Source organism: Aythya ferina (genome assembly GCF_964211825.1).
Source record: "Aythya ferina genome assembly, chromosome: 2".
NCBI classification, from domain to species: Eukaryota; Metazoa; Chordata; class Aves; order Anseriformes; family Anatidae; genus Aythya; species Aythya ferina.
The window spans coordinates 119,583,369-119,599,624 of NC_140297.1; the positions used below are offsets into that span (position 1 = coordinate 119,583,369).

Consider the following 16,256-nt stretch of genomic DNA (forward strand, 5'->3'; position numbering starts at 1 on the left):
TGGAATGCAAGTCCTTTTTCAAAATGCCCCAGGTTTTCCATCTAAATCTCTGATTTTTGTAGGGATGAAACTACTGGAAATATAATTTGTCAGAGTGCTGAATAAGTCTTAATGTATGCAAAGGTAGTATTTTACCAACATCAGGATAAGAGTAGGCCCTTTAGTTAGGCCAAGATAGCTCTGCTGTGAATGAACTAGTGGTTTTTTTTTTGTTGTTTTGTTTTTTTAATCAAGGTGAAACATTTTGTGCGAATTTTCAGTGCTAATATGTGGAAGGAAATACTGTAAGGCACTAGCACCTGCCCTCATGCATGTCTGGTTACAGACACTAGAGGTCTTGCTTTGGCAAGTCTTTTACCACCCTTCTGGTAGTATAGTTTATGAAAGAGATATTGGGCAGTGCTGAGTATAAAATAGTCAATGTCGTGGCAAAAGCACTTGGAAAAGCCCTTTTTTTTTTTCCCCTGAATTCCTTTTAATTCTTGTGGCATTTTTAAGATCATGTATCAAACCAGACTCAAATTGTAGCATGCATTCTAGTTTTTTCTGTAAAAGTTGGTTTGGAATTTGACAGTCTGTTACTGAAGTGTCCTTGTTTTGCTATATGAGTATTTTTTATTATATTTTGTTATATGAGTTTTCTGATCTATTTTGCTTCAAACTCCTAATTTCTGAAAGATTGAATCAGCTTGGAGAACAGTTGAGTCCATTCTAGGTGGTGGGATTTATTTTGTACTAAAACATCAGCCTGTATTATCTGATACAACCATCAGAGAGCAAAGCTTATTAGCAGCAGGATTAAAGCTGTTAGCACGTAGCCAGGGGTTTTAGAGCATTAGTTGTCTTTAAGTTCAGCTCTGCTCTTCTGTGGTCTCTGAAATGAACTGCTGTGTTTAGCTGTGATAGTAGCACCAAATTTTCATGGGAGGGTCTTGCTGGTTGTCTATCTGGCTTTAGTTCAGGACAGTAACATAATCTTGTGTGGCTGAATTAATGCCATCAGGTATAGAAGTGCTTGTGTTTGAGTAAATGGGACATTTTTCTAGTAGAAGAATTGACCTTTCTTAACACTTGATCATCCAAATTTTATCCATGAAGATATCAATGTAGGAAACTGCTGGTAGTCTTTGCTTGGGAGGGAGTACACATCTTGAAAAGTTTGTTCCTGAAATTTACATTTGGTAAAAGTAATTTTACATAAGTTCCAGTGTTAGAAAGAACAAATGTAAATTGTTTGACTCCTTAATATTGCTGCTGATGCATTTGGGCTAGGGCAATCCTAAGCACAAATACAGACCTCTAGGACTGAGAGCAGCCCTAAGGAGAAGGACCTGCAGGTGCTGGTTGACGAGAAGCTTGATATGAGCCAGAAATGCAGGAGAGGGACTCCTTATTAGAGAATGTAGTGGTAGGACAAGGAATAACAGCTTTAAACTAAAAAACTGTAGATTTAGATTAGGTATAAAGAATAAATTATTCACTCAGAGGGCAGTGAGGCACTGGCACAGGTTGCCCAGAGAAGCTGTGGATGCCCCATCCCTGGAGGCCAGGCTGGATGGGGCTTTGAGCAACCTGGTCTGGTGGGAGGTGTCCCTGCCCATGGCAGGGGGGTGGAACTGGATGGTCTTTAAGGTCCCCTCCAAACCAAACCATTCTGTGATGATAATAAAAATAGTAAAATATTTTCATTTTCTTTATGTGCTACTTTTAGGTGGGCAATACCGAGGAACCCGATGAGATGCCATTGCCAGATTCTGAGAGTGTGTATGTTATTCCTGGAAGTATTTTGCTATGGAAGATAACTCCAAGACCTCCAAATTCAGCACAGGTCAGCCGTGCTTCTGTTTATTAAAAAGTGCATGCTATCCTGTTGTTCTGCCTGGTCAACGCAAAGCAGATTAATTTGTCCTCTTTTTCACTAATGGATGTGGGTTTGCCTGGTCACAGCAACAAACTTTCTCACTACAGTTTTAACTGTAATGTGGGATTGGAGGGGTAACCACCACAGGTATGGCTCTAGTTTGCTCAGTTTTTCTGCAAAATGGAGTGCTTTGTGCAGCCAGAGGTATGGGCAACTTCCCCTCTTCTTCTCTCCACTCTGTTCCCCTGCTGAGGCACATACCTCAGTGGTGTGTGAAGGGTTGTGGAGCTGGAGAGCCAGTGGGCAGGGACTGAGGGCATGTGTGCCACTACAGGAGAAAAAAAAAAAGGAATTCAAACAAGAAAAGGTGCCCTCAATAAGTTAATCAAGGGGGAAGTCTCCTTACAGAGCTGGGGAAAATACCAGTAGGACTGGAAAAATAAGATAAGAGCGAAGTAGTGCACTGAGTAATTGGATGCTGTCCTGGTTAAACAGAACCGCCAAGGATCAGCTACACTCTTCCTGACAGTGCAGCTCTGCTGGTGTCTTCAGTATTCCTATCATGAGTGATTAAATAATATAAGAGCATCTGGATGTTTGTTTTTATACATCTGTTCTGGTGTGTATTAAGGCTAGCAGCTAGAGGCTTTGTAAGAAAGTAAACTTTCAGCTGTATCTCTGTATTTCAGATGTACAACTTCACTAGCTTTGCCATGGCTTTGAATGAGTTGGACAAAGAAATGGAGAGCGTCATTCCCAAAACTGACTGCCGGCTACGACCAGATATCAGAGCCATGGAAAACGGAGAGATAGGTATGTTTTTATTTCTTGTTAAAACTGAAGGGCTGGAGGGGAAAAAAAAAAAAAAGGAAACAAATTCCATTTTTCAATTATTAGATGAACTTTTAGAATAAGTAGTGACCCATGCTACAAGACCATAACTCTTTAACTGGTGTGCCTCTAGTGGGAAAGGTATGCTGCCCACCTTTACTGGGTCAGGTACTAACTAATTTTGTTCGTAGCAGCCTAACGTTACGGTGCTATGTTTTACACTGGTGCCCCAGGCAGCACTGACGACATGCTGTTGAATGTTTGTGCAGCATCAAGGCCACCTCTGTTTCTCCTCTGTTCCAGAGCAAGTGGGCTGGGGTGAGTGCAATTAGGAGGGGGCACAGTGGGACATCTGACTACAACTGGTCAGAGGTTTTCCATGCTGTTAACATCGTGCTCAGCAACAAAACTTTGTCAGGGAGGATGTTTTCCCAAAGCAGCTATTGCTTGGAGACTGGCAGGGCATAGGTCTGCTGCTGGGAGGTGATGAGTGATTGCCCTTGCATCACTTTCTCCTCTTTTTTGTCCCCTTCACTTATTAAACTGTCTTAATCTTGACCCATGAGTTTTTCTTGCTTTTGCTCTTTGATTCTCTCCCTAGTTCCTCCTTGGCAAATTGGAGAGAATGAGTGGCTTAGCTCCTGTCCAGGAACACACTGCACCACCTACTTGGTTGTGTTCTTCCATATAAGCAGGAATCTTAAACTTCATGCTATGCTTTTCATTTAGTTTGAGACCCTTTGTTGTGCTCTGTAGTCAAGCCCTATAATTGGAGACTAATCTAAGAAGAGAGTCTCAGAAGCATTTGTGAACTTTTTGGTTTCTGTTTTCATCAGCCAGTGCAAAAGGGATATTTTGTTGTGCCAATTCTGACTAATGCAGTCGAAAGTATTTAAGTTGAAACTGCAACATCAAATGTACTTGCTGCAAAATCATTCTTCGCTGGGAACTGAACACTTTTGTTGTCCTAGAATAGTGAATTAGAAGTGAATGAGACTTCAAATGAGTAGAAATTGTGTGCTTTTTAGAAACCTCATAGAGATTGTTACTGTAATGTCATGGAGTGAAAAGTGTCTTTTAGTCTTCTGATGTGCAACTTGGTGTTAAATACTTGATTATGGTGTGGAACAACCTCCCCCAGCCCTTTTTTGCCCCTCTCTCTTTGTCATTTTACTTATAAAGCAGGGTGGCCACATTTGTAGGCTAAAAGCATGGGGGCTTCTGATATTTTTTTTCTGGCTTGTTAAGTGATTTGGGTAAGTCATGAAACCTCTGATTCAGCTTCACCTACGTAATAGCATGATGACTGTGACTGCTTCTGATAAATAGTCTGAGACTTAGGTATGAAAAACAATGAAACAGACATACTACAGTGCAATTGTACTTCTGAGTTTTTTTCTCAGAAGCTGATAATTTCTTTGAAGCTTATAAAAAAAAAAAAAAAAGCAGATCAATGAATTCCTACAAGCAGTCTCTTCTGTCTGCTGGATTGTTTTATTGCCAGCAGGGTGGACATTCCTGGTTCACAGCATCGCCAATAACTTGTGTGTCTAAACTTGAAGTGCAGTACCTGTGCCTTTAACAAGAGTTAAATGTTTCTTCACTATACTAACAGCCTAAAGTTGATCTTGCAGATAGACTGGTAACATGCAGTTGGTCTTCCAAAAATAATTCTCTCAAATACTTCTTTCTGAACTGTTTGTGAAACACTTTTTGAGGATTCAAGTATGAAAGAGATCATGCCTTTCATTTAATCTGCTTCTTAGTCTGACTTCTGACTTAGTCCTGAGACATTCTGAAGGAAAAACAAGCCCGTCCTTTTGGCCAAATGCAAGCTTACTTTAACAACAACAACAACAACAACAAAAGCGTGCTGCAAAGATTATTCCTCATGGTTTGGAGATGAATATTGCAAACCCTTACTGACCAGAAACTAAGCGCTAGTAACAGCGTACCCAAAACTCCGGCAGGTGGCCAGACTTTGGCAATAAATCCAGCATTGTGTTGTACTTTATCAGTTTCCCTACTGAAATAAATTCTAGATATGCTGCCTCCCCTAGCTCACATTTGCTGACATGGAAATGTTTTCATGGACCTCAGGACATGAATAAATGTGTATTTAGTGGTCACGAGACCGGAATGTGTCAGTGGCTGATCTTGTGCCACAGCTGGCCTGGCTCTGCTCTTAAGCTAGAACAGGAACATTACTGTGTTATGTTGATGGCTTTTTAAATGGACAATTTTTCTACGTCCCTTGTTAATTTGCTGGGTCAGCTGTGACTCTCTCTTATATACAAATTTTTATGTACATATGTATATACACGAAGGCCTTGTGAATATTTATTTACCTGTGTATTTTTATTCCTTCAAGACCTAGCTAGTGAGGAAAAGAAGAGGCTAGAAGAAAAGCAAAGGACCGCCCGCAAAAATCGTTCAAAGTCAGAGGAAGACTGGAAGACAAGGTAAGCGTGCCCACGTTTCTGCACGTGGAGTTAGTTGTATAAAGGCTTTGAACACGCAGGTTAACTGCCACCACGCCAGCGATGCACAGAGATGTGTCGGTCTGTAAGAAGCTGACGTACCTGGTTTGGTGGTGGTGCTGCTGTATTTGCACAGGCTGTAGTGCTTCCAGGGTCAGGCTTGTCTACAGTCCTTCCTTCTCGCTGTTCACATGCTAAGTGCGCTGTCTTTTCTGGGCCTCTGTTGGTTCTGGCCTGGCAAAGATGTTGCCTCTGATAGCTGCTTGTAAGGACTGCTGGTGATTAACTTCTAATTGCCTCAAATTTGGGTGCTTGGCCAAAGGGAGGAAGAAATGATTCCTCCAGTGAACTTGACAGCTTTGTGACTGCTGTCACTTCTCAGATCAGTTGCTGTGTGTCGGCAATGCTGGATTCCCACCACAGTCAGCTGTTTTCAACGTGGTGAAATGGCTTTCTCACCTCGCTAAGTCATTTCCTGCTTTCCAAGAGCGTGACCAACTGCAAAAATTAGAACTGAGGGGAAAGTTAGCTTACTTTTTAGCATCTGCCAGGATAATTTTTTAAACTGTAAGGTGAGGGAAGTCAGTTGGGAGCTCTTAAGCACAGCAAGCTAAACAGAAGTCTTGAAAACATGACCATATAAACCTAGTTTGACTGGAGTCTATTAAATTTATATCAATAGGTTGGTCGTCCCTTCACAGGGAAAAAAAAAGGAAAAGAAATGAAACAGTAGGGCTAAACTCTAAAAGGAACCAAGCTTCATCTCTTCTTTACTAATTAGCTATTAATACACCCAGACACTATGGATTGAAGGTCTTTAAAATGTCTATTTGTAACTGTAAATCACTTTTTGTTTTCTTTCCTCCAAATGAAGTCACCCATCAGCCCAGAGTCCCAGGTTTGGTTATGTCTGAACTGTCTTTTTCTTATGCCTGCTCTCTTGAAGTGTTTGGGTTTGTCTGCCCTGAAAATGGTGCAAAATAACATCTTTGTAATGCTTCTGAGTAAATGCTGGACAGCCTTACACTTCCCTCTTCCTTTCCTGAATTCAGAGGCCTTATAAGCTTTGGTTCTAACTCCTGCCAAATGTTTTTAAAGCAAGGGAAGCTACACTGTGTTCCTCCAGGTGTCTGAAGTACCTTAAGGCATAGCTCAAAGCACCTGGACTTTGAGTATCAGGAGTAGGGGAATTTCCAGAGCACAATTCAGAGCAGTGGTTTTACAAGGTCTGTAATGAGTGCAGAAACCATTCCCAAGGTTCTTCAGCTGTTGTAGTGCAAGTAGACAGTGCATGAACTTTAGACCTGCTCACCACTTGCCTGGTATCCTTTAAGAACTCCTTGGTTTCTTTTTTTTTTCCCCCTAGTATTTGATCTCCTCAGTAGGAATGCCAAGTACAGCTGCTTCCAAAGGATGAACATAAATTATGTAGGAACAGCTCCTTTCCATTTTAATGCAAAGGGTTGGGCTTGGGGGGAAAAAAGCCACACTGTGAAGGGAAACTCTCCTACCTGTTCCCAGCAGGTCAGCTGTAGGTCTTCATCTGCAGCATGACGTAAATTGATGTAAACTGCTGCACCTTCCTGGCCCCATAAAGGTATATTACTTGGCTTGTCTAGTAGATTCTTCCCTCCTAAGAGACTTCTCCAAAGTGCCGAGTGATTGTTTATTTTGAATCCACTTCAGAAGGGGAGCCTTGGTGTTTCTGAAGAAGTGATTCATGCTGAGCAGCAGTCTGAACTCTTGAGTAAAGACTGGTTCAGTTCTGAAGCAGAGGGGTGCTTGTTGCTGGTGATTCAGATCCCGCTCTTTCCCCTGTCACTTAGCTGCCCATCGCTTTGGTGTCCCCCTGTCCTTCCCATGCTGGCAGCAGCAGCACTGGAGGATGCTCCGGTGTCCTGATCTGTTCCAGTGCTGCAGATGCAGCAGTGAGGTACCAAGGGGTGAAGCTCCTTCCTCTGAGGGATGAGGCGAATGTGTGTATATGTGCTAGGTGCTGTGCTAGGCAAACGCGTGCGCGCACACACACGTTACATCAGAACAGCTGATGCATCCTGCATGGAGGTGATATGGTCATGAGCCATGTACAACACAAGGGGCGACAGCTATTTCTGCCTTCTGTTGACTCCTTCATTTAATCAGGGCAGGACCACTGCTGCTCAGCAGGGTGTTACTTCTGATACGCATCTCAACCCTCCTGGACCCAGCCAGCCTTGCCTACAAGCTGCTCCACTTTGTGGTGTGGCACTGTAGGGCTGGCTGCCTTCAGGCTTTTGCTTTTCAAAGTCGGTTTCTCATAATTGGTCCGAATTTGATTTAACTTCTGCTTGGGGGACCCAACGATATCCTTGAACGGCAGAGTTGAGTTTAAGCGGGCTGCCAGACACACGCATGATTTAAGGAAGGGCAGTCACTGCAGCGAGGCGTATAAAGCACGAACTGGCTTTTGTGGCCACTGAGGTGTTTGGAGCTTATCAACCACAGAAAGGGCTTACAGCAACCTGCCTCGCACTGTGAACGTGGCTTGGCAGAACACAGCAAAACCTTTAACTGCTAGAGGGCTGGTGGCGTGCGGTCTGCTGCTGTGAGGCGGAAAATCGAGCTGGGCCCAAGCAGTAAGCAGTGCTCAGTAATGCCATACGGCATTGGTGTGAGGGAGAAGGACAAACTCCTGTACTGTGGTGCTCTGACAGGTCCTACTTGCCACTGGGGGCTGCTTGCCAGCAGTCTGGCCTTGTGAAGTGCACCCTACTCTACAGTCACCCCCCTACCCACGCTGCTACACGAGTGCACATCTGTGGGCATGTACACAGCTTGCTTCCAGAGGAGGCAGGAGGAGAGAGAAGGGAAACGAAGGCAGCACCACATCCAGAGTGTCTGGCAGCAGCCAGCTCAGCAGAAGCTTGCACATAGTTTCCTGCAGCTGGGACCAGCTTTCTTGGCTTTGGGGTTAGCCCCACAGTGCTGACACCAGGGTGCAAGGCCTTATGCGGTGATAGGCCGGGACTTACCCCACAGCCCCTGGGGGGAATTTTGTCCATGCTGAGGGGTGCTAACACGCTTGTTGTGAGTTAGTGCACTGCAAAACAAGGTCGTAAAACACAAGGGGAAATTTAGATCCTAACGTTTTTCTGTTTCCAGGACTGTGGTGCTTGCAGTGTTTAACGTGTCTTGAAAAAACTGTTAGTGCTCCTGCATGCCAAAATGACTGTTCACAACTGCTTTGAAGTCTAACTGGACCTGTCCTTTCTAGTCTTGACTGCTTCAAGTGACAAAATGACAGTGTCAGCTACTTCACCTAGGAGACACTAAAGTGGTGTTGAGAATGGGGAAATCTGACTTAGGAATTTAAAATCCAGAGGGCTCCGGCATTCACTGTAGTTACTTTGAGCAGTAACCACTGAAGACACAGCAAAGCAGTTCTGAACTTCCACAGAAATGCGTGAACAGCTTCCCTAACGTGCTGTGTGTTTCCTTACAGATGGTTCCACCAAGGCCCCAACCCCTACACCGGTACACAGGACTGGCTTTACTCTGGCAACTACTGGGACAGAAACTACTTTAACTTGCCTGATATTTATTAAAACGCAATAAGAAGCCTGTGGCTGAGACACAAATAAGTCTTAATCTGTTTTAATGTTTTCCCTCGTTTTACTTACCTCCTGAAAAAAACTGACATGTTATCCAACAGAATATATTATACGTCTCCACAGTAAAGCTGGTGGTACATGACCTGCAGTCCCTGAGGTAGAGAGTACTTTTTGTGGCTGATGGTGGGTCCCGTGCGGACAAAGCCAGTACGTCGTCATGGTGTAGAGCTGCCCCGTTTGCTGAATACACCTATATTAGGTTGTGGTGTATGAGGACTAGAACACCCTCGGCTGTTCTGTGAATACTTTCTTTCGTAGCTAAAGTCGGCACAAGTAAAACTGGTTTTATTTATTGTGACATGGGAATGTTTAAAAGCACACAAAGTAATTGCAATAGTCTGTTCTTAAAGCAAAGAAGGGTGTGTCACTCTTGTAAAGATGTAATTTTTCATAAAGTGACTTTTCTTTTACTAAAGCAACTCCCTTGAATCCTGAGCTCTGGCCAGATTCCAGAAGCGTGCCCATTTCTGGAGCATTCACGCAGTTGTTTAAGCTGGTAACATTAATCAGAGGTATTTATTCAATGTTTTGTGCAGTGTGTTTTGAATTTTGCTCTCCTGTTTTGCTACCAACCTTATGGTTTATGGAATTAAGAGCCATTTAAACACCTACAGATCTGATTCAAACTGCACACTAGTAACAGGTTTAAAAAGAATCTGTTTAATGCACTAGAAGTTCTGGTGCCCAGCACCACTGCAAAAAGGCAAGAACTGATCCAGCCCAGGACCCAGCGGGACACGGTGGTGGGGGACAGGAACTGTGTCTGTACTGTGCAAATTCCCTGGGAGGAAGTCTTGTGCATTTCAGAGGTAGTAAGGCACCTCGGTGAGGCCTCCTGTGCACAGCTGCTTTACCCCTTTTCAGTGGGGTGCATTCAATCTTAGAATGTAAGTTTATATTGAACTGTGTACAGAGCTTCTAGAGGGCAAGCTGCTCTTTGTACAATATTTTAACTGCTGTCTGGAGGTTAGTGTTAATCAAATAATTTAATTGCTACTAAATAAAGGCTTCAAAACTTCTTGCATATGGTCTAGAGTGTTGTCTAACAGCGCTGGGCATTTCAGAGCAGGCCTACTGCAAAAGCTGCTGCAGTGGAGTGGGTAGTGGGCTCCAGTGCCCTCTTTTCTGCTTATGGGAGCTGGGGATGGCTGGGGAATGCAGTCCCTTCTTCCTGAACTACAATGAGGCTGCGGAGCCTCCTGCCTGGAAGCTGGACCAGCAAAACTGTACTGAAGGCAATGAGATACTTTCTATATTTACTGTGCACTACTAGAATTACCCAGGCAGCGCAGTGATGCAGTGACGTTTGCATAGATAAGGGGAAATGCCTTCTCTTGGCAGCCTTTCATGTGAGTATAACCCCAGCAGTACAAGCTACAACTACACTTTCTGTTTTCTTTTTTACACTACACACTGAACTAACTTAAGCTGTATATAATTTCTGTGTAGTTTGAGCTTATGCGTACACCGTTAGCACAGTGAAGGAGCTGGAGCCCTCAGCAACACAACAGCTGTAGCCGATGTCTCTGGTCATATTGCAATACTGCATTTTCATAGTGCATGCTGGAAGTTACACTGGGTATGTCGTGCTGGGCTAGAGAAGTATAAAATGCACAGGATGCAATTCATTTTTATAAAGCAGTTTTTAATATGTTAAATTCCATTCCTTACGAACGTATCCTGAAGGCCAGCCAGCGTCGCTTCTCAACCTGTTTAAAAAACCAGCATGAACTCAGTACAAGGTGTATATATACCGAGAACTACAATTTAATTATGTCACCAAAATGAACTCTAAAGTTAAATAGTATTTTGCAACACTGTCACGCTACACTTGCGGTTTGATTTTTTTAAAAAGGTTTGAGCTGTATGTAAATATCAGATTAAATCTGGGTTACTGTAGGCTAAAACCAGAGCAAGAACAGTAGTACTAACTGCAAAGTAACAAGCTGGGCAAGGCCTTGGGTCTGTTATGCATGACAAGTAGCCTTAAACCTGACTGTATTTAAAGATGGGTTGAATCACACTTGTCAGTAGCAAAAGCCAAACCCCTGCATCTCCCCTGTAACCCTCTGCATGGGCGTTTATACCTGCACGCGTGTCACCAGCTGGTCAGCCTTGCTTGGCAGACATCACCATATCCAGAGGGATGGCAACCGAGATAAAGTCTGGCACACAGGGCCTGTCTGTTTCCTCATCAGCTGGCCTGGCTACGGGGACTGGGACTACCGTGAGTCTCCTGGCACCTGCCCCTTGCTGTGTGAAGACAGCGTGGCTAGGAAGAGACTGCCAGTCCTGCCTGGTCTGAATGGTAGAGCCCACTAAAATGAAAGGTGGAGTGTCTCCCCTCTTGTTCTCTTCTCGCATCGTGTAAATTGGAGCAGACACTTGTGGCAGCTGACCGGGGGATGGTGGCTTTTGACCTTGCCTCAAGTCAGTTAGGCAATAGAGGGTCCACACATTAGAACATGGTGGTGGCTGTCCGGCTTCCCTTGATGCCATGGCTACAAAGACAAAAACGTAAGAGGGCTGGTGTCAGGAGCAGTGAATTCCAGTCACAGTCTAAGTCCTTACGTTCAAGACAAACGTACCTACGCTTTGTAAAAGCAAGCATGGTGGAGAAGAGAGCTGGGATAGCAGGTGCAGTTTGCAACACGGCTGACAGACACCTGCAGCCTGGGGAAGTGGAACTGCTCATGGTCAGAGGCTCTCCTGAGGGAGCATTTAAGAACTCAGCCATTTGACCAGCACTTCTGAAACTAAGGCTTGCCAAACTCTCCCAAAACCATGTCTTAAGAGGCAACATCGTTAATTTAGAGATCTGCTCAAATTCAGCTCTCCTCTACACCATGCTTTGCTGAGACCTCACAACTGTATTACTTCTCCTAGCACCTGGGATAAGGCTTGGACAGATTCTGCAGAACCTGGGAGACCTGGGGCAGGGGAGCTCCACCCTGGAGGGTTTTTCCAGCTGGGCGAGGGATCAGCCAGGCACTTATCACCACGTGGAAGAGATGGTGATGAGGGCTTCACCAAGAAACAGAGCACCAGCTCTCTTCATGTTTGCAGAACTGATGACCAGTGCTCAGCCCACCCAGCGCAGCTGCAGAAACTCGCCAGATTCACCAAGACAGCACAGGCAACCACCACCATTTTTTTTTAAATGGAAAACCTCATACATCAATGCTGGAATGTGAGATCTTTGAAGAAGAAGAGCTCTTACCAGTCACATCTTCAGCCACAGGGCACATCTTAGACCTCTCCTACCTGCTTCAGCAAGTATGGCTTGTTTTGAGCAAGACCGTTTGGGATCAAGGGCTACCTTCCCTTTGCTCTCATCTGCATTTATCCACAGGAAAGCAGCAGTCCTGCCCAGAGCTAGCCACACTTCTTGGAACAGATCGCAGAGATCTAACATGCGCTGTGGCCAAGCAGTGCTGGTACAGTAGCTTCTGAAAAGTCACTGCCACTCCGCTGCGCTGATGTAGGTGGTTTTCCATTCAATAACCACCGATGAAGTTAATAGGGCTGGCCGCTGGAACAGGAAGATGACACAAGGACCTTTCTTACCTGACATGACATAAACTTGCTCAGCTGACTCCATGTGTGCTGCGGATTCCACTCCCTCAGGCTGGCACACTGCAGCAGCAGCAGGTGGACCTAAGGTCTTGGCACATAAGACCTGGCCTACATCGATCTTTAACAGATAAGCTGTTTGTTCTATAAAGGGAATGATTATTTTCTCTGGGAACTGCTCTGTGAAAGGTGGAACCTCTGCATCCACCGTCGGCTTATCCCAACCCTCAGCAGTTGAGATAGGCTCAGCTGCGCTGCTGGAAGGTGCAACCTGCAACTGCCCTTGGGAAGAAAGTGATGGTGGTGGTGGTGGTGGTGGAGGAAAAGGGTCTTCCTGCAAAAGGGATGATGAAACTTGTTCTACATCATTTGCTGAGACATCAGCCTGGCTGTCTGAGGGCCCTGGTTCTCCAGCCACGGGGGAGTAACACTGCACTCCTGGTTGTGACCTAACAGCCTCGACAGAAGCCCCAGCTGCCGAGGCAGCAGCAGCATCTTCTTCAGCATCGTCTACTAGTGTAAACGAAGTCTCTGAGGCTTGAGAGTCTTCATTAAGAGTCTGCACGCTGGTTGCCACATCCCTCACAGAATAAGCAGAATCCGTATTACCTAGAATATGGGTAGCGAGCTGCTCGGGATCGGCAGGCACATAGGCAAGTTCAGGGCCCTCAGGGGCTGAAGCTCCATCAGGTCCAGTGGAGGGTTTGTTTTCTGCAACAGAGCCGACAGCTGACGGGCACTGAATTACTTTGGAGCTATACTCGATAGCGATGTCTTCAAGAAGTTGATCTTCCTCTGTATCAGTAGAAACTTCCTTCTTCTGGGGCTCACTAGAAATTGAAATGTCTCTGTGGTCCGATGCCTTCCTTTCTAGTTCCCCAGTTGGATTTTCTGCAAAGTAAAAAGCACATAATGGCAATAGATTAGCAAATGTTTCCATTTAAACAAAGAGTGATTTCCGTGTCAACCCAATTAGATGTTGTACTGCATAATTATGAGGCTTCCTAGGCTGCAGAGATGTGTAATTGTTTGTTGTTTTTTTTTTGGGGGGGGGGGGGGTTGCTTGGCTATCAGTAAGAGGAAAGAAATTTCAGAAGGCAGTAGCACAACTTCAGAAGCAAGGAATCCTTAACTGTATTCCTGATCCTACAGCGATGGCTACATTCTCATCTACTGTCCACAAACACCACTAAAAAAAAAAAAAAAGGAAAAAAAATAGATTTTTAATGTTAAGCATATTAGATAAACCAGCTAGAAGGCTACAGTTCACCTTTGCAATGCCTGAGAACACTTTGGATCCACACAAATTATTTTAGATGCACAGACAGTGACATTTGAATTTCCTGAAGAATCTTGATTGCTTGACTTAACACATACCGAAATGAGGAAGCTAAGCCATGAACAGATTTTATATACAGAGTGAAAAACAGCTGAGCGATTAACTATCTAGGGAGGAACACATGAGAGTACTCATGGGATCAAAAGAGTGTTCCACCGCCTGGTTCATAAACCCCTCAACACTGATTAACAACATGAGCAAGATCTGTTGGCTGTCATGTTCAGTGAGCATTAGCCAATGTGTAAGACTGGTACAGTTGCAGATGGAGCACAGAGTAGAAAAGTCAGTGAATCTTTGACGTGTCATCACAGCTTAGCATTGAGCTGTTTCCTGAAGTCATGACTGGATGAGGTCAGAAATGAAATGACTCAAAGAATGACTGAGAAATCCTCTCTCAAAACATTATTCTGCTGTCCCCAAGCCAACACAGCCCCACTCTTGGTATCAGAGTGCTACAGAAAAGACAGGCTCCCCTGCAGATACAGAAGCTAACTAGCTACCTGCTAGCACACAAACAGGCCCAAAACTATGCTCACAACATAGAGGGAAACTCCAGAGGAAACCTTGCTTGAGCTTGTTACAGAATTCCTCTGATCATCCCTTGCATTACACTAGCGATGTTAGATGACTACATGGTAGGGAGCAGGCAACAGAGGAAAAGAGGAACTAAGTGCTCTATAAGGGAGACGAAGGGCAAGGCTGGCTTGGATGCACAGAATGGCTTGGGGTGGAAGGGACCTCAAGGATCGCCTCGTTCCAGCCCCCTGCCATGGGCAGGGACACCTCCCACCAGACCAGGTTGACCCAAGACCCCATCCAGCCTGGTCTTGAACACCTCCAGGGATGGGGCATCCACAGCTTCTCTGGGCAGCCTGTGCCAGTGCTTCACCACCCTTTGAGCGAAGAGTATTGGAGTGTGGTGATTATGTTGGGGTCAGTGTACAGTCACATAAGCGAATCACTGACAGGTATTCAGACAAAATTTTTGCATATGACATTATGCAAAAACAGCTGTGTGATACAATTAATGCAACATTTGCAAATGCACCAAAATTCAGCTTTCATTGATATTTTAAGTCACACTGCAATCTCCACCGGACATTTTTACAAGAAAACTACTTCTGAAGTCAGTGGTTCTAAGTTTTGTTTTAGGGGACATCCTAAGCTAGGCACAAGATAATAGCACTTTCTGTTCATAGCTGAGACATCTCATCACTGCTGTAATTTCCTCAGTGCATAACTCTCAATCTATAGACCAAGACTGTCTCCAGTGCTGGCTAGTTGCAGGGTTACTGAGAAGCTAGCTAAGGTGGACTCTCAGCAATGGGGATAACGAACTCTATCCCCTGATTTCTGCTAATACAGTTAGCAAAACTAATGCCATTTTAGAAGGCAAACAACCATTACATGTAAGCAAGCTGGTCATGTATCAACCCAACCCTTCTCCCCATCATCCCCAGCCTTGAAGGTCCTGGGTACCAGGCAGACATCTTCTCTCCTCACCTATCTTCAAGGCCCTGGACACTGGGCCAACTTTCCCCTCCCTGCCAGCATCGTGATGGTCCCATCACCAAACAGGGAAGCGTAACAGCACACAGAGCACTGCCTAGAAAATCATGCAGCTGCAAGTCCTAAGTAGGGCTTGGACCAGAACTGCTGCTGGACAGCAAAACCAATGAACCCCCCCAGCGGTGAGGAATGCTCTCACTACTGACTGTTTCCTCCAAGGACTGAGCAAGTGACTCGTACTCCTTTATATGCATTTTGAGCCTCGATTATCATTGTTGCATTGCATACTATGTATTAAGATTTGACCCAATCTGCAGAGGCTCCAGGTGCTCAGAACAAGCAGTAAGTAACCATAAGCCATGTTACTTATAAAATTCTGTGCTACGGTGATTCCGATTAGAAAAATCCAGTGCTAGGCTAATTACAACATTCTGTGAAATAATAAAGCTTTAATCACAGCTACAACTTAGAAGCATTCTCATTCTGCCCAGGATCCCTAAAGAGCCTGTCTGTCCCATAGCCCCAAGTGATGGGATATTTGAACACGCTGGTATTTTTGGTAAGCAGACAACAGAGACCCAACCCAGTAGGATGGATACCAACAGGCTGCAGGCTAGAAAATGCACCCATCACCGCTCCCACACAACCCTCCAGGTGGCACCATCTACTCCATCCCTTACAGCCAAACCCAGGGAGCAGCTGAGAATGCCCAGCACTTCCCAAAGGAATCAGCAACATGCAGAATTATTATTATTATTATTATTATTATTATTATTATTGTTATTGTTATTATTATTATTTTATAAACAAACAGTATCTATTTGTAAATAATAGGTACAATTTGTAAAGTCGTTATCTGCTTAGCATGTGATAAATCCTACTTCAATATCTTAAAATGCCCCAAAGTAACCTAGCTGTCTCCTATGCTTGAGCACAAAGCAGAGCACCCCAGGGGACTAGCTCTTCCCACACTAAATGGAAGGAAGTGCTTTCTGAAGATGTCCACCTCTTCA

General features: G+C 44.6%; 2 protein-coding genes across 18 annotated transcripts in view; one reads left to right on the forward strand and one right to left on the reverse strand.

Moving 5' to 3' along the window:
* Nucleotides 1–9,846, forward strand: part of OSBPL1A (oxysterol binding protein like 1A) — a gene marked incomplete at its 5' end in the record, with an annotated part of 77,083 nt that extends 67,237 nt beyond the window's left edge. For 14 of the 16 annotated variants that reach the window (XM_084511860.1, XM_084511859.1, XM_084511862.1 and 11 more), the window contains 4 exons: nucleotides 1,712–1,828; nucleotides 2,551–2,674; nucleotides 5,064–5,154; nucleotides 8,654–9,846. In XM_084511860.1, the coding sequence (XP_084367986.1) occupies nucleotides 1,712–1,828; nucleotides 2,551–2,674; nucleotides 5,064–5,154; nucleotides 8,654–8,756 (435 nt within the window). In that variant the 3' untranslated portion in view covers nucleotides 8,757–9,846. Of the gene's footprint in view, nucleotides 1–1,711; nucleotides 1,829–2,550; nucleotides 2,675–5,063; nucleotides 5,155–6,046; nucleotides 6,071–8,653 lie in introns of all 16 variants that reach the window. The other 2 variants (XM_084511858.1, XM_084511850.1) reach the window with 1 other exon arrangement.
* The window catches only part of CABYR (calcium binding tyrosine phosphorylation regulated), a 29,196-nt gene continuing 22,299 nt past the window's right edge, over nucleotides 9,360–16,256 (reverse strand). The window contains exons 5-7 of one of the 2 annotated variants that reach the window (XM_084511868.1): nucleotides 12,390–13,286; nucleotides 10,910–11,323; nucleotides 9,360–10,531 (exon numbers count right to left, since the gene is read on the reverse strand). In XM_084511868.1, the coding sequence (XP_084367994.1) occupies nucleotides 10,932–11,323; nucleotides 12,390–13,286 (1,289 nt within the window). In that variant the 3' untranslated portion in view covers nucleotides 9,360–10,531; nucleotides 10,910–10,931. The remainder of the gene's footprint in view (nucleotides 10,532–10,909; nucleotides 11,324–12,389; nucleotides 13,287–16,256) is intronic. The other variant, XM_084511869.1, reaches the window with a different exon arrangement.